The sequence below is a fragment of the Thamnophis elegans genome, chromosome 3, assembly GCF_009769535.1.
Source record: "Thamnophis elegans isolate rThaEle1 chromosome 3, rThaEle1.pri, whole genome shotgun sequence".
Lineage (NCBI taxonomy): Eukaryota > Metazoa > Chordata > Lepidosauria > Squamata > Colubridae > Thamnophis > Thamnophis elegans.
The window spans coordinates 83,560,559-83,578,379 of NC_045543.1; the positions used below are offsets into that span (position 1 = coordinate 83,560,559).

The window sequence follows — 17,821 nt, forward strand, 5'->3', positions numbered from 1 at the left end:
TTCTTTTCTCCCTAATCTCAGTTTTCATTTCTTACCCCCTTTCTACCCCCTTAATAGTTAGTTAGCATTCCAGGGACATTGAATAAAGGATCACAGGTTGCTTTGGGTTTCCCCTGCCTTTCCGTAGTGCTAAAATTAATTTGCTCTGTAATATTTTTGGAAAGTGATGGAAACCAATAGAAATTGTGCTTTATAACAGAAAATAGGCCTCATCTGAAATAGTTTTTAGTAAGACCTTTAATACATTTCCCCCTATTAAATCTAGCAGCATTGCATTTATATCAACCATTGCTCTCTCTTACAATTATCTTCATAGCAGAACATCAGAAAGTCCTTTTCCCCCATTGGCTGGGCACATTTTGCAATCATCACACAATGGAGTTGTGGTAGAACTAGGTATGTGAAGGGATCTCATGCATATTGGACTCCCTAGACAACAAATGTTGGACAAATTCAGGAAACAGTTGCACTTTCTTTTCTCCAGTGAAGCGACTGAATTTTACTTTTTACTCTAGTGGAATGCAGATTTGATCAATAAGTAATTACCCTTTAAGCTGGCAAAACTTCATTAAATTCAGTGCTAGAATTCTAATTTAAATAAGAGAAAATAACAGCATATACACTGTTTTGGTTCTTTAGTTCTGAACCTTTATAGTTTTAAATATTTTAACAGCCCAACAAATTTCATCTTTGGGGTAGTTTATTAGAATAGAATAGAATGGGATGGAATGGAATGGTATAGAATAGAATAGAATAGCTTTATTTGCCACACAAGGCCAACATGTGATTGGACACACAGGGAATTTGCCTTTGATGCATATGCTCTCAGTGTACATAAAGGAGAAAAAGAAAAAAAAACTTATCAAGAATCATAAGATACAACACTTAGTTATAGTCATAGGTTACGAATAATCAAATCATACTAGGAAAAATGTCTTTTAATTATTAAAATACAGTATAGTAGCAATGCATATTAAAATATTATCTAAGATTTTATATTTCTAGATACTTGATATTTTTATGCTATTAAGTGTGGTGAAACATGTTTTCAGATTGTATACAAAAATTAGGAAAGTTCTCTTCTTAGAAGATGAGAGGAAAAGGGAGAACAGTTGGAGTGTAATATTTTTTTAGATTTACAGAGGGCTAATATCACATTTAATCCTGATTCAGTGTTAGGTAGAAGCTCAGTTAGTTTCATCTACTTCTTTTTCTTCCTCCTTCCCACCACCTCCCCAAACTGTCAAAAGTTATATTAAAATAGTTGCCAGCAATGCAAATCAACTTGCTAAAGGATAAATGATAGGGAACAAGATCTTTCAGAAAAGTAAAAATGTTTTATATAGTTTGGGAGGAGAATGACATTACATAAAGTGATTCCCTAATAAAACAAAGAATGCATATGAGTAAAATTATTAGTTTTGCTCGATCAGTTTGGATACATCATTCTCTCCCACCCCAAAAGTCATTAAAATTATATAAAAGAGTGAACTCAAGCTGTATAATTTTAAAAGTGTTATATACAAAACATTTTGCATTTGGTACCACCTGGTACAAAGTGAAACTAAATATTCCCTTCAATGTTTATATAATTACACCAAACATTCTACCTGAGGATCCTTTATTTTTAGTTTTCAGAATTCTCAATCCGTGTGATCAGATATTTCTCCTTGCCCTTTATATTTTGGATTCCTATAAAGTAATGCAACAATTTCCTATTTGTGTCATTCCTTTATAACTCTTGTAATTTCTAGGAAGACACTTTATTGGAGAAAACTTAAATGCAGGTAGATCTCAACTTAACAACACTTCATTTCATGTTCAAAGTTACAACAGCTAAACAACACTAAAAAAAGTGACTTATGACCATTTTTTACCAGAAGAATGTTGCAACATCCCCATGGTCACGGGATCAAAATTCAGGAGCTTGGCAACTGACTCACATTTATGACGTTTGCAGTGTCCTGCTGTCATGTGATCACCTTTTGCAAACTTCTGACAACCAAAGTCAATGGGGAAGCCACATTCACTTAACAACCATGTAGCGAACTTAACTGCAGTGATTCACTTAACTAATGTAGCAAGAAAATAGGGCAAAACTCACTTAACAAATTTCTCATTTAGCAACATAGATTTGGGGCTCAATTGAGGTTGTAAGTTGAGGACTGTATTAAAAAAAATAAAGAATGGCAGTTTGATGGGACAATAAAGTCCCTAATGTGCCACTGAAACGTCATTTGCATCTTCCTTTGGAATTTTATGACTTTCTTGAACCTTGACAGAAATTCTGCTTGCTAATTAAGCCTGTTAAACACTTTGCAAGTGTTTAACAGCGTTTGCATGCTTACATTTTTAAAATACATATAGATCATGGGCTAAATTTCTGACTTCTGGTTTTGGAAGGTTAGGCTGAAAGCCTTTTCCTTTATAAAAGGAACTTCTCACCAGTTTCCACTTGGGTTAGTCAGATAGGGTAACTTGTCTAATACCATCAGGAGCAGATTGGTTTAAAAAAAATCCTAATAGAGACAATACTGGAAACCAATCCTTCTCTCTCCCTTCTCCCTGTTAATATTTTAGGATCTTTACTACCAAATAAAAATCTCCAAAATGTAAATATTGCTTTGCAGATATAACCCTGCAATAGCTAACACATCTATGTAGACTCAAAAGTCACCAGATTGCAGAAGGTTGATTTATTCCCTACACCAGTGTTTTTCAACCTTGGCCTACCTGAAGATGCCTGGACTTCAACTCTCAGAATCTCCCAGCCAGAAGAGCAGAGCTGGCTGGGGAATTCTGAGAGTTGAAATCCACACATCTTCAGATAGGCCAAGGTTGAAAAACACTGCCCTACACCGAAGGAAGAGCTAAGAAATGTTTTGTTTGGAAGATCTGTACAGTGCCATACAAGGGGCTACAATCTTCTCAACCACTTGATATTCAAGTCACATCACAGAATTACAATGAATTTTGCAGGAATTAAAACCATTCCTATCCTGCTTGGAGGATTAAATAATTAATCCTGATTTTAAACAGGTAGCATTTCTCAAAAGACAGCACTATTCCTCACAGTACTGTTATTATTATGACCCACCTAGACCAAGGAGAGACCAATCTCTGAATTTAATTTATCTCAAGTTCTCATTTGTGCAGTCTTAATTTTGTTTCATCACATTTCTGTATCAGTTGAAGAAATTTCAAAGAAAATTAATGCGACCATTATTGAAGAACTTTTCAAAAAAAATATTATTTTGTTTTTCCAAATTCCTACACGAATTAATTTTTTTCCATATTGCATGGAATATTAGCTGGAAGGTAGATTTTTTGCCAGTGTGGAATGTTTTTGCATTATGCAATAATTTAATTTTTCTTGTATTGATATATTTTGTTATATTTCATCTTAAAAACTTCTCAGATTTACTACATTAAAAATATCCCCACATTAAAATCTTTGTATTTCGCTTGAAAATGGGTTCCTTTTTCAGATGTAAATGTATGTTTGTATGTTTATTATACTTGTATGCCGCCCTATTCCCGAGGGACTCAGGGCGGCTAACAAACAAGTGGGGAAGGGGGAGATACAAAAAACAAACAAGACAAAAACAAGATGCAAAAAACAGATTAAAAGCTACACAACAATCACAACAATTCAAGTGGGGCTGGGAACTCATCAGTCCCAGGCCTGCCAGAACAGCCAGGTCTTGACAGCTTTGCGGAAAGCCTGAAGGGTGGTGAGGGTCTGAATCTCCATGGGGAGATCGTTCCAGAGGGCTGGAGCAGCCACAGAGAAGGCCCTCCCCCGAGGGGTCGACAGTCGACATTGGCCAGCTGATGGTATTCGGAGGAGGCCTAATCTGTGGGATCTAATTGGTCATAGGGAGGTAATTGGCAGGAGGCGGTCTTTCAAGTACCCAGGTCCGATACCATGTAAAGGTACACAGAGAACCCACAATCAATGGCAGATCAGAAGCATCAGAAAAAGCTAGGGAATTTCAGTTGTGTCAGACAGTCATGGATGTTTCCACAGCTTTTTTTACAGATATCTCCATTTTGTCTAGTATTCTGTCCCATAGTACATATGAGTGTAGCTTCTCTCCCTCCCTTTAAATATCTGCACATCTCTTCCATTCTTTCCTGTAATCTTCATTCTGAATTCACGCACTGTAGTTCTAAACAGGTCATATAGCAACGTGGAAAATAAGTAGACAGAATTGAATAGTGTGTTCCTAAATCTTTGCAAGTTTTAATTGTAAGTGTTTAGCTTTTTTAGCAGAAACCCAAAAAAACTTTATAATACTTAAAAGAAAATAAATATGTTCTTTCTCTTAGAAGATTATGGAACACCAACAAATGATTTTGAAGACACTACAAATAATAGTAACCAAGTTACTTCTACGGATGTGTCAAACAAAGACAATGAAGATAGCATCACTGTAAGTATAAACATGATTTCCTGGTTTGTAATCACACCAGACTTTCTGACTAAGAATCTAGTTGGCCTAGAATATTTTAGCTTGCAAGAAGACATTAATTTGCATGTACCCTGGAGCATTTAGCTGTGGTTTTGTAACCTGAAGCAATTTTTCAATTTTCTAAGGACAAGCTGGTCAAATTTAGACATAACATTATTTACATAATTTGATTCATGCATTTCAGCTGATAATAGGAAATGGTGGCTCCCAAACCACAAGAATGCAGCTTTCATTTACTCGTTGAACTTGTTTTCTTTAGCATGAAAAATAAAGCATAACTGAAAGGCTGCAGTGCACCCTTAAATAATTGAAATGACTAGAAAGTTGGCACATCTTGGTTTAAAATCATGTTCACATTTCCTTCGTTTAATTTTCTCCAGCATTGTGTCTTCCTCCTGAGCTTGGATTACACTCTCCAGATATTTATGCTTTGATTTTACTAGTAAGATCGGAGTTCTGGTACTTGTAGTCCAAGCACATTTAGAAGGTGTCAAGTTAGAGACTAAAGTTCTGCCTTAGGCACAATAATAACAGGATGTCCTTGGCCCAATCACGTTCTCTGAGCCCTAGGAAGGAGGCAATGGCAAACCACTTCTGAAAAATCTTGCCAGGAAAACTGCAGGAACTTGTCAAGGCAGTCTCTGATAATCAGACATGATTGAATGGAAGAAACACCCCATCAACCCACCCATTCTATATGTTTGAGAATTTTGCCAATATATTATATTAATATTAATAGATAATAATATAATTACCATATTTTTGGAATATAAGACGCACCGGATTATAAAACACAGCAAGATTTTGAAGAGGCAAAATTTTTAAAAAGTTTTTGCACTTTGCAGGTCTCCCCAAATAAACAGCCCGTTTTTCGTGAAAATGGGCCCATTTTTTGTCAAAAAAAGAGCATTCATAGCCATTAGGAGGCTTGTAGGGTGCTCCTTGGGGCTGGGGGAGGGGCAAAAATGAGAAGAAAATGGCCCACTTTTCGTTCATTTTTGCCCTCCCCAGGAGCACTCTGGAAGCCTCCTAAAGGCTATGCACGGCCATTTTTGCAAAGGGGACGAGTTTTCAGGAGGCCCAAAATGCTATATGCAATGTATAAGACGCACCCAGATTTTCACCCTCTTTTTTGAGGGAAAAAGGTGCATCGTATACTCCAAAAAATACGGTAATATTTTTAGAACAGTGAAACTTGAAAAAATTGTGCAGTTTGATTTATTATTGCTTGTTTTTTTTCTTAGGTGTATGTTGTAGTGGGGATTGCTGCATTGGTGTGCACTGGCTTAGTTATTATGCTCATTATTCTCAAGTTTGGAAGACATTCTAAGTTTGGAATGAAAGGTAAGACGACTGCTTTTAATTCTTCTTTCCATATGTTTCTCTGCTGATCGTTTTACGTAATTATTTAGACAATTAGAGGCATACATGTTTGTTCTCCTATTCAAAATGGTTATTCAAATTGTTTAAACATGTAAAGGTAACAGTGCAACATTTCTTTTGAATTCCATGATTTGCAGTGGATTGATGTATGGTAATTAGTTCTGACATACAGAAATTAATTTACCTGCAATGCATGTTCCACTTCACTTGATATATAGTAATATGTTTTGCAAGAAATATTACAGTTATTTTATTTTTGAATAACTTTTCATATGAAATCTGGGGATTTAAAATAGGACAAGCTCCTTTACCTCAACATTTCCTCAACACCCCCCATTTTCCTCTCTGACCAACCTGGCAATGACCATGTTTCTTCTCCATACTAACCAGCGTTGGTTTTTAATCCATGGATCCTTAAGATAAGGGCATGAAGTCCCATCTTCAGTTCTAAACAGCTATACAATTCTGATCTGATTACATTCCTCCAAGAAAGTAGGTACTGTTTATTCCTAAAATAGACTTAATTGCTATGTAAGGGAGTTCTCCAACTGTAAAAGAACCAGCGTAAGTATAGATAAAGGAAGTAGCATCTCTTTATATGCAAAGAATATACATGAGTCTGTTTTAGGTCCTTCTTTCACCAGTTTTCTTATCATAATGAGCTGACTTTTGTGTCAAGTAAGTTTTAGATTAAAAAAGGAAAAATATTTTTATTCTCAAGGCTGCAATGAAAGTCAAACTCTCCTGACATTCCTGTGTTGATAAAATCAGCTGAAAACCCACATTGTTTTCACATCTAACATCAAGGTCTTAGCCTAGGTCAGTGGATCCTAAATGAGGGTATATTCTGGGGGTAATTTTCAATTGTTTTTTAAATCAAGGGTCCAATTTGGGACTACCATTGCTACGATGCTTGTGAAAATAATAAGAGTTTATTTTTCCCCCTGTGGTAATGACATTATTCAAGCCCAGGAAAAAGGCATTTGCCTGAAACAGTTTAAAAACCACTGTTCTATGTAATTAGTATTCTTTCAGGAATCTGTCAGGTATATGTAGTAAAACTATATTTGTGATTTTTGAAGTTAAGAACATAATGTTACATCTGGAAAGATTTACAGTATTTTGTCCATCAAGCAGATGTGGGCTAACTGTTAAAAGCTAAATATTCTAAATGTTAAATATTCTGATACAAAAATGGCATTTTTCAGAGCATAGAATCCTATTCCTTTTTCATTATTCTTCATGGCTGATTCCTTTCCCTTCAATGCTTCCGGTTCATTTCCCAGCATGTCACTTTTCAGCCCATTGTGGTTACTTTGAATAAATAAGAAGAGAAACAGAACTTTGTCTATGTTTCAGAAGGCAGACTCTTGAGTATCATGTCACCTGAGCACATTCCAATTCTATGTCTTTTCTAAGTGTTCCTTGACTCTCTGTCTGTCTCTGTTTCTGTCTTCCTCCCTCCCCCCTCCTACACACCCCTCATAAACACATATTGCAAGTATATTTATTTGCATAGGGATAGGATCTTGGGTTCAGTGAATATGAAATTATATACATATTCTTATAACTTTATGTTAGAAAAACAGATGGAAATGGGTGAGTGAGTTGTATATTTTTCTTAATAAAAATAATGCTTACACATTTCCATGTATACTGCTTTCATTCACACATTTCCAGTAAGCAAGTTCATAATTGAGCCTTTGCTATTGTTTCAGAAGGGTTTGGAATGTGTGAGAACACATTTTAAAAAGGGTCTTTTGAGATCCTTATAGCATCCCTATTTTCCCCCCAGACTTGAACGGCTGTTTATGAAGTTGCTTTGGAGCAGTTTTCAGAACAGCCACGTGATCCTAGAAGAAGAGACATGAATGCTTTAACAATATGAAAAGCGGGGCTTGGTATGTGCTCTCTCGTATTCCAATGCACCTTTTACCAAAGAAATTGAACAGCTCAAGTTATAAAATTCCATTTATTAGGTTACATGGAATCGTTTTTTAGGGTTTTCTCTGATTTGAATATAAAGGAAAAATACACCTTAATATAAACTCCCATTCTTTAGATAAAATATTTTTGTATGTCATGAATCACTTTTTTGTCTAATTCTAAGTACAAGACAGAAGTGATAATAGTTACATAGAAGGAAAAGATTATTTAAGAAGTTGAATTTTTCAGATTTTCTATTTTAGGTTTCTTAACTGGTTTTAAAAGATGACAGAATAAAATCTATCTATCTATCTATCTATCTATCTATCTATCTATCTATCTATCTATCTATCCATCTATCCATCCATCCATCCATCCATCCATCTATCGTAGCTTTAAAAGTTTTACCCTATGCTTACAGTTTTAAAGATATTTTTAAAAGTCTGGTTTATATATTAGAAATACACAATATGAATTAATATGTGATGATGATCATGATGATGATCATGAAGAAGAACAAGAAGAAAGTCTTTCAAGCTAACAAAAGTGTAAACTTCAGGGTTAATTTATAAGAGAGACATGTTACCTACTGTAGTTTTGGAATATTTATTTCTTCTTCAGGGTGTAAAACCTATTTAAGATAAATTTTGTAGACAATAGAAGAGCTATATTTATTTTCTAATCAGTGTTAGTGTACTTCCCTTTTGGATTATCTATTTGAATGCACGAATATTGGAGAGAGTCCTTCATATGTATAGGTAAATGCTTAAACACAGCTCTTTGTTGCCTAACAAAGAGTTAATAAGTTTACTCTTGGGTAAATGTGCATAGGAGTGTGATAGGAATTTGAATGTACAGAGTTCTTATTTGCAAAGATTGCTTTATTTACTTCTGCAAATAATATAGATCCATCCTTCATTTCTTATTATGCATAGAGGGGAAATGTCTGTTGTTACTAATGGAGCATATCTTGCAGTTAGCTGAGCTTCTGCTGCCCTTTATAATATACTTGTAGTTTTGAGTATTCTATACTATCTAGATAGTAGGTAAGCAAATCTGATAAAATTCCTGGACCTGCTTTGCCCTCCCTCTTTCCACCCCTGACAATGCCTTGCTTACCTTCCAGAAATCTAGAGCTAGCAGTTTCATATTACTATAGAAAGGGAGGTATTGAACACCATGTATAGTAATACTCACTGCTGTCAATTCCAATACACTGTCCTTGGAGCAGAGGTGAAATGAATATGGACACCCTCTGTTTATTAGAATATTGATGATGTACCCATGAGTCAGCCATAATTTTTTTCTCTGGATGGTAGAGAAAATGCTAAGTCTTTTACTCGATTACTTTCAGTGCAATGCTAGATTTATAATATCTTACATTTCATAATAAACCTATAACATGCTAAAAGGTTCTGTCCCTCTATGAAAACAATCCTTCACATGTGCTATCTTTTCATTGAATAACACTGCATGGTGGCATCTTACATATTTCCTTACTAATAAGGATACCCAGTGTCCTATCTCAGATGCGTACACATGCCCAGACTGAATACATTATCATGCTTAACACATTATCATGCTTTTATTCCGGTTAGTGTAACAATAAATAGTGGCAGGCAAGACATGTATGTAGTTGCATGCATAGTCTGAAGCAATGGGCAGAAGCATTTTATATGCATGGTAGACATAGCTCAATATGATGGGTAGGTTGTGAGTTGGTCCAAATTCAAAGGAACTATTTCTATGAAGAATAGAATAGAATAACAGAGTTGGAAGGGACCTTGGAGGTCTTCTGCTTAGGCAGGAGACTCTATATCATTTCAGACAAATGATTATCCAATCTCTTCTTTAAAACTTCCAGTATTGGAGCATTCACAACTTCTGGAGGCAAATTGTTCTATTGATTAATTGTTCTGTCAGGAAATTTTTCCTGTTTGCAGTTAGAATAGAATTAGAATAGAATTTTATTATTTGTATGCCGCCCTTCTCCGGGAGGACTCAGGGCGACGAACAATTCAAGGGGGAAAAAGGGGAACATAAAAAACAAAAAACAAAAACAAAATACAAATAATAAAAGTAAACAACAGTCGCACAACCATACATGTCGAGAGGGGAGGGAACTCATCACCCCCAGGCCTGCCGGCAAAGCCAGGTTTTGACGGCTTTTCGGAAGGCCTGAAGAGAGGTGAGGGTCCGAATCCCTGCGGGGAGTTCATTCCAGAGGGCTGGAGCTGCCACAGAGAAGGCCCTCCCCCGGGTAATAGCCAGGTGGCATTGGCTGGTAGATGGCACCCGGAGGAGGCCAACCCTGTGAGATCTAATGGGTCTGTGGGAGTTGCTTCAAATGCTCCCTAGCTTTGCTGCCATCTGAGTGTCCTCTGAAGTGACCACATCTCAGAGTAAGAGCTGGCCCTGATACCCAATAGATGGTCCAGTTTTTCAAGAAACTCAAGTTTTTCAGCTTCCTTTTACAAAGACATATTTTTAAAATAAAGAAAAAGATCCAAGTGTTTTAACTTTAAATGGCTCATCGTATTTTGATTTAATACAGTTACAAATTGCCCATAATAAATATAATACTATCCTTGGGGGAAACCCTTTATTCCTTTTATTCAGCCATTACTGCTGACATAGATGTAAATGGTTTTCATAGACAAAAAAAAGTGATTTCAGAGTTGTTATACTGAACAGTGCAATCTACAAAAGAACCTTTAAAATGTTAAATAAAGATGGTCTGAGTTAAGAAAGGCATGTATACAGATGTTTTGGAAGAATTCTAAGATAATTTGCATTTTCTTTTTTCAAAAATAAATTAAGTTTAGAGTACCTAGTTGTAATTCATTAATGATTCAGAATGGTTAGTTTCCAATTTCATTCTTTCAGTCCCTAGACAAATTTCTGTGCCAAGGTCACTGTTTTTATCTTTTCTTCCTTTTACTGAAAGTTTCTCTTTCTGCTCCAGTCCATCTTCTTTGACATTTTGGAAGCATTTAATTATGGAACAAAAATAAAGAAGATTTTTTTTTTATTTCGAGTAAAGAACCGATAGAGCTGTTTGTATTAAAATAATCAGTTAGTACAAGTTATGTATGGAAATTTTCTATTTTCTGCCTGGGGTGAGAAAAAACTTACCTTAAATCAGTCATACAGAGAATAGATAATTGAGATTTGGGCCAGATGCAGTTAGCCAGATCTGTCATAAATTGATAGGGAAAATCAAAGCTTGGCAGCTAGTTGATAAGAGAAACTGGAATTAACTTAGAACTTTTGGTAAATGAAATTGTATGTCCATTAGCTACATATTATATGTTTTCTGAGGAAAGACATTTTGTATAATGTCATTTGAGCAGTTTTGAAAGCTTTTAATTAAAAAAAATAACGTTAAACTTGCGCTGCTTAAACGTATTATGCAGAAGTTTCATTTTTTGATTGTGATGGACCAAATTATAACAAGGAATCCTATTTTTATTTTAAAATTTGTGCTGTAGCAAAATCAGTTTGTTTTCCCTGCAGCATCCACCAATCTTTTCATATGGAAAATTTGTTGTGGCAGCAACATAAATTAATTCAGAAGAAAGAACAATGTATGGTTAATGCATTTAAGGGTAAAACCTGGCATTTGGAAACATAAGTACTAGGTGTTTGGCTCCAATGAAAGCTACCCTACATTTTTTTCAAGTTTATTAAGAAGCTACTGAAGCAGCTTCTTCAGAGTTGTTACATATACATGATAGCAGTAGGGCTTATGTGCCACTCCATAGTGTTTTCCACACTTTCTGAACAGTTTACAAATGTTAGCATATTGACCCCAAGAGCAATATTTTACCGGCCTCAGAAGAATGGAAGGCTGAGTCAACCTTGAGCAGCTCAGGATCGAACTCCTGGCAGTGAGCAGTGAGTTAGCCTGCAATACTGTATTCTAACCAATGTGTCACCTAGTCTCCTACAGTTTCTATCTGGATTTCTCCAAGACTATTCTCTCACTCAAGAAATTCAACAAGCAATCAGAAGCTAAGAACAGAAGAACAAAAGACAAGACTTAGATAGGCATTTTGCTTTTATTAAAAAATAATAATAAAAAAGAGATAAATTATGTAGAATCAAGGCCTGAATCTTTCAACAGGGCTTCAATATTAAGAGATTTAAATCTTAAATTCCCTTTATGTGGCAGTGCCATTGATGGACAGCACCTGCACCGAGATTTGATAGCTCCTACACATGATCTCAGGCTGTTTGCTTGTCTTAGTCCCAAATTTTTCTGTTTCAAAATTTTATTTGTATTCTTTTTAAAAAATCTATAACCAGTACCTATGCTACAAAAGGCTTTATATCTAGCATTAGAATGGTAAAGTTCTTGGTGCTCTCTAAACTTGATTGTTTGCTTGCAAGCATTTCATTACCCAATTAGATACCCTAATCCGTACGAGTATGGGATTTGCTGCCTAAATATATGTGTCTGTGTGTCGTGTGTCATATGTGTGTGTCTGTGTGTATAGACAGACAGGCAGACAGACAAACATGTGGTTGGAAGAGGGGATCCATCATGTTGCTGTATATCCCTCCCTAGTTCTATCTCCCTTCTGATCTGCTTTCCCCTCTTACATTCCAGCTGCAAGATAAATTGCCTTAAACACAATGTTTATCTTCCCAGACTTGTTAACCCCTCTTCCCCACCCCCACTCTGGTTCATGCTTACTTACTGGAAATCTCATCCCTTTCATCCGGTTATTGCATGATTCTTCAGGCACTTAAAATAAAAGGCAGTGTGGCAGTGTGAAGTAAAGTAAAAACTTAACTTTCCAAGATGAAATCTCCCCTTTTGTTTCTCCTGCCTACTTATAGACCTGGTCTAAATGCCACCACCCCTCTTTCTTCCCCAGCCCAATAGGGCCAGGTGGAATGAATGCCCAGGTAATTGGGTCTTGATCATTAGGTCTGGGAATAATGTTGGCTACTGGGATTAGTAGGGCTGGAGCAGAGGCTACTGCTGACAATAAAATGCTGAAAATCTATTCTACTAAAGGAGTCAGAATCAAGTTTACATGGGGCTTTCCCAAAGCAACTGATTTGATAAAATGCATCGGAAACAATTAAAAGAAAAAAAAAACCCATCAGCTGAATATTTTACCCAAGCATACTCTATACTTATATGTAGAAAAGCTTGTCTTAACATGCTGCCTGAGTGACAGCCCAAAGATGCCGTGACATTTCAGACATGCAATTGCTGGACTTAAAACTTAACACTGTTGCGTAAAGCAGGGCAGGTTTCAATTTGTCATGAGCAAAGTTTTTGTTTCCCCTGATTTGTTTCCAAGCTTAAACCAATCTCCACAGAATATGTGCTCATGGTCTTTTCATTCTACCTTTTCTCAATAAGAGCATAGTTATATAGTTGAGTGTTCCTTCTGTACAAATAAGGACCTCTTTTTATTAGCACACTGTCCTTACTTGCAGGAGGAATATTCAGAGATCCCCATCATCAAAACTGCCTCTCACTCCAGAAAAGTAGAAAACAGGGAGAGACAAAAGAGATGTTATAGGCCTGAACGTTTGACCTGATTTACTGACCTACTTCTCAGTCTTGTGGGGTGGAAGCTGACCAATTTAAAATTTAAATAGAAATTCTAAATTATCCGTCTAGTCTATAATGACAAACATAAACATTGATTTTCTGTTTAAATGCAGGACTAAAACAGGAAAAAAATGTGTATGCAGATGTAGAATTAAATCTGTTTGTGTCCCCAAGGGCTTGTGTACTTGTGTTCCTCAAGCAGAAACTACTAAACAGACTTTCACTATATGGCAATGGGCTTGGAAAATGAAGCAATTTTCAAAAGTGGGTTAGGATATGGCATGGGAACAATTGTTAAAATTGATTAAGGCCTTCTTCTGCCCTTGAGATGACTTTTTTAAATCTGAAAAATGGAAAAGAATCATGATAATTTTGCATTTGTGGTACACATGCACTTTTATTCAATAGTTAATATTTTATCAATGTTTTCTCTTGTTATCTTTAAATCAGTTCTCTTGACAGGAGCAAACTAGTCATGGCATTAATTCTTTGCATGCAATCAACATTCATGATTTTTGTAAAAAAAAAACTATTGGCTCATAATTACTGAGCCATTTTGGTCAAGTGGTTAAAGCACCAGGCAATAGACCATGAGTTCAGGTCCCACCTTAGCCATGGAAGCAATCTGAGTGACCTTGGGCCATCACGCTCTCTCAGCCCAACTCACTTCATGGGGTTGTTGTCATGGTGAAAATATGAGGAGGTAAGGAGTATTAGATATGTTTGCCCTGTTGAATTATTTACAAAAATAATAAAGGCAGAATGCAAATAAATAATAAATATTTAAAAATAAACTTGGCATTATGAGAATGTAATTTATTTAATTCTCTAATAAGTAACTTGAATGTTATCCTATATATTTCAAATGTAACTTTCATTTCTAATTTGCATCATATCACAATTGGGAGTCATGTGCCATTTCATTGTTCCATATTGCTGTGAACACAAAGAAAGCCAGTCTACAACATTTATTTATTGACATGTGTAATTCTATTTTATGTATGTCACATACTTCAATTACATTGTATATATTTCCCATCTTTTCCCTGGAAATATATTTTAATATTCTAATTTTTTCCAGACACTTAGTCTGTTTATATGTTTCTAAGATCAAAATCTTATTTAGCTTTTTCCTATTTATTTAGATTCTTTAAATTCTAAGCTTATGAGTAAAACTTTCTTCCATTCATGATTGAAGGCAAACTCATCTGGCACTTTCCAGCTTGTCATTCTGAAGGTCTGCGATAACTTAAAATTAATGGGTAAATTCCACAAGTGATTAGAAATAAGGTTTGCGAATTTAGTGTCCTTTAAAAGGCTCCACTGTGGCTACAAGCAAGACAGCTAATCTTACTGTCCTGGGCATTCAGACCTATCAAAATCACTGTCCTGTGGTCTCCTTGCAATGAGCAGCTGTCTGGAGCACATGCGAGTGAAAGATAAAAATTAATACAGATTAATGCAAAGCAAAGAAGAAAAAAGAAAATGAAAGATATAAAGAGGAAGCTATAAGTGCTAGAAAGGAAAAAGGCAAAATAAAGAAAAATATAAAAAGAAGTGACCTCCATTCTTATTTACAATAGTTATAAGCACAATTTTAAATTCCCCCCCCCCAAATTACTACATAACACTTATCAATTCCTTAAATCATAAGTTCATTTTTTTTACCCATGAAGTCCATAAAGCGTTTCCAGTCAAACATTGTCTATTCTGTAATCAAAAAAGTAAATTTTGCCAGCTGAGAAAATTCCATCATCTTCACCAACCACTCTCTAATTGTGGGTATGCCACATTTTTCATCTTTAGGCATACAATAATCTTGCTGCAGTTGTAATATACAAAAATCAAGTCCCATGACTAGAAGGGAGATTTTTTTTTGGAAATGTACATAAATATAGCTTTAAAGTCTATTCACTCTATATTTATTTACTTTGCAGATTTATTGAACAACACAATAGGAATTCAGTATACACTTAAAACCATAAAATCCCAAACAAACAAACATAAACATCAGGGCAATTGCATCAGTAAATTCCTTTTTATTTTAACCATATATCAGCATGCAAGAGTGTTGAGATTTTTAAGGATCTAGCAGTATGATACTATTGAAGAGTAATAGGTTGCATCTATTACTCTAGCTACCATATATGTATGCAGAAGTTCAAGGAAAGCTAAAAAGGAACCAGGATTGCAGTTTATTTCAGCCACTAAAGGATATATGATCTTGGTCAATGATTCACTTAACCTCCCTGTGCATTGATGAAACATTTGCAAAAAAGCAAGTCATTAGAAATTGTCTAAAGTTACTCAGCAAAGGCTCCATATTACAATTACACCTTTATTTGGGCCTGACTATCAGTGTGAGTTAAGAAAATAATCCAGAGTTTTTTAAAATATTCTCCCCCCCCCCCCGCTCTTCCCTGTCATTCCCATGTTTAGTGGAGGCTAGCAACCAGCTAAAAAAGGAAAGTGCCAACTTAAGTATTTGCCTCTGGTATCTAGATCAGCTATCTGTGATTATAAAATACATGCAGTCAAGAAAAAAAGTGCATTTAAAAACAACTGTGATAATTTTAGAAACACTGTCAGAAATTTAAAGAACATTTTCAATTGGTTAAAATATTTTAATATTATTAAGCAGTTACTGAGAAATAAAATTTGAATGTATGTTACAAGCCGTTTAAAATAGTATAAAATAGCTCCAACTGCAGTTCTTTATAAAATTCTGTATAAATGATTTTCCAAGTTATCTATTGCCATGGCTGAATTTGTTGATGACATAGTAGAATACTAATACATTCTTCCCTAGAAAATGATTTTCAGAAACAAGTAAGCATGTTTCTTTTCAGTATAATTATGTACAAATGAGAAGGTAACTAAGCAATACTACTGCTTAAAATGAACTTGTCGTTCCAAATAGCAAATGAAAAGGACCAGTTGCTTGTTTTTACACAGTTTTGAACAAGTGGATAAATTTTCTTTTTGGAAGCAATATTGCTGCATTTCTTTCTTTCCCACTTCTCTCCCTCTTTCCCTTTCTTTTAATTTACCAACATTTTTTTTAAAAAAATTCTCAATAAATCTTTACTCATGTAATGGTCTTAATCATTTCCAAATTACTGTATGTGAAAGCAAAGTTTATATTTATATTTTTAAATAGTTGTATTGATAATCCATATTGAATAACATGTACACACACAAGCACAGTTAACACATATTTGGAATTAGCCTGGTGTGGTTTCCCCTAGAAATGCACTACAACATTCATTGTATTTCTAACAAGGATGGTGGCATTCTAAAATACCTCAAAGATATCTGGTTGAGGATGCTACTTTTTACAGGGGAAAAACATTTTTTATTCAAAGTGAGTCATTGTTTTGTCTAGTTTTCCACTAGATGGTAAATTTCCCTGTACAAGATTAATTAATCAATGAGGTTACACTGACTTCAGATCTTCAAAGTGCTACCAATGTCTAATACACCCCACAGTGTGCTGAAGCATGTCTGTTTCTACCTGGGCAAGATGTAAATAGTTTGCTGAGAAGGTTAACAGTGCCAGTATATTTTATTTCATTGTGGAGTATTAACATAAAATGAATGTGGTATTATTCAGAAGTAGTTGATATTGCAGCAAGTATTACCCCATAAAATTAATCTTTTTAATATCCTAAAGCCTTTTCCTTGAAACAGCTGACTACAGAATTCTGGCAGTCATAACTGATTGCACTTGTTTTAAGAGTATAATTTCTGTGTGTGATTTAGCCAAATCCCCTTTTTCTTGGCTTTTTGTGGCAAGCAATAGTGAATGTTTCAACAAAAAGGAATTTAGGCAAGCCCTATTAGAAACATGAAATTACATCTAGTAAGCTTGTTTGGTTTTGCACATCTTCTGTTACCTACAGTGAAACAGAAAATAATCTGGTTGCCTCAGGTATTTAATTAGCAATCAGATGGAATTCAAATGAGGTAATTGCTGTTTACCCCATTATACGTGCCAATTTTTTATTGATACATATAGTGTGGTAAATGGAAAGACGAACAACAAACAGGTTCTGTGGCAACTTCAGTTGAGAGAAATTTTCTACATGGAATCTTTCTGTGTTAGAAATTGCAACAGTAGTGCAAAAAATATACATGTTTATAAGTTGTTAAAGAACTTTGCAGCTAAAATGCTGAGGAGAAAATTCACACTAGTTTAAAGCGCTGAGATCAGAATGGTACTCTGCTATCACAACAACAGGAGAAATATTGCCTTACATATTTCGTTGTACGTACTGTGACTTTTCATGGAAAATTTGAACAAGAATGGGTAGCATTTTTTTTTTAGTTTTTTTTCATCCTGCCTTTATTATTCTTATTACGGTATATATTCTTTCCTCCTCTTGTTTTTCCCAAAACAGCAATCCTGTGAGGTATTTGGGCTAAGAAAGAATGAGAAAGCCCAAAGTCACCAAGTCGGCTT

At 35.1% G+C, this 17,821-nt stretch overlaps 1 protein-coding gene across 1 annotated transcript in view; it reads left to right on the top strand.

Moving 5' to 3' along the window:
- NTRK2 (neurotrophic receptor tyrosine kinase 2) overlaps positions 1–17,821 on the top strand; it is a 207,050-nt gene that overhangs the window by 61,836 nt on the left and 127,393 nt on the right. The window contains exons 11-12 of the mRNA XM_032214692.1: positions 4,336–4,436; positions 5,720–5,819. Coding sequence (XP_032070583.1) covers positions 4,336–4,436; positions 5,720–5,819 — 201 coding nt within the window. The remainder of the gene's footprint in view (positions 1–4,335; positions 4,437–5,719; positions 5,820–17,821) is intronic.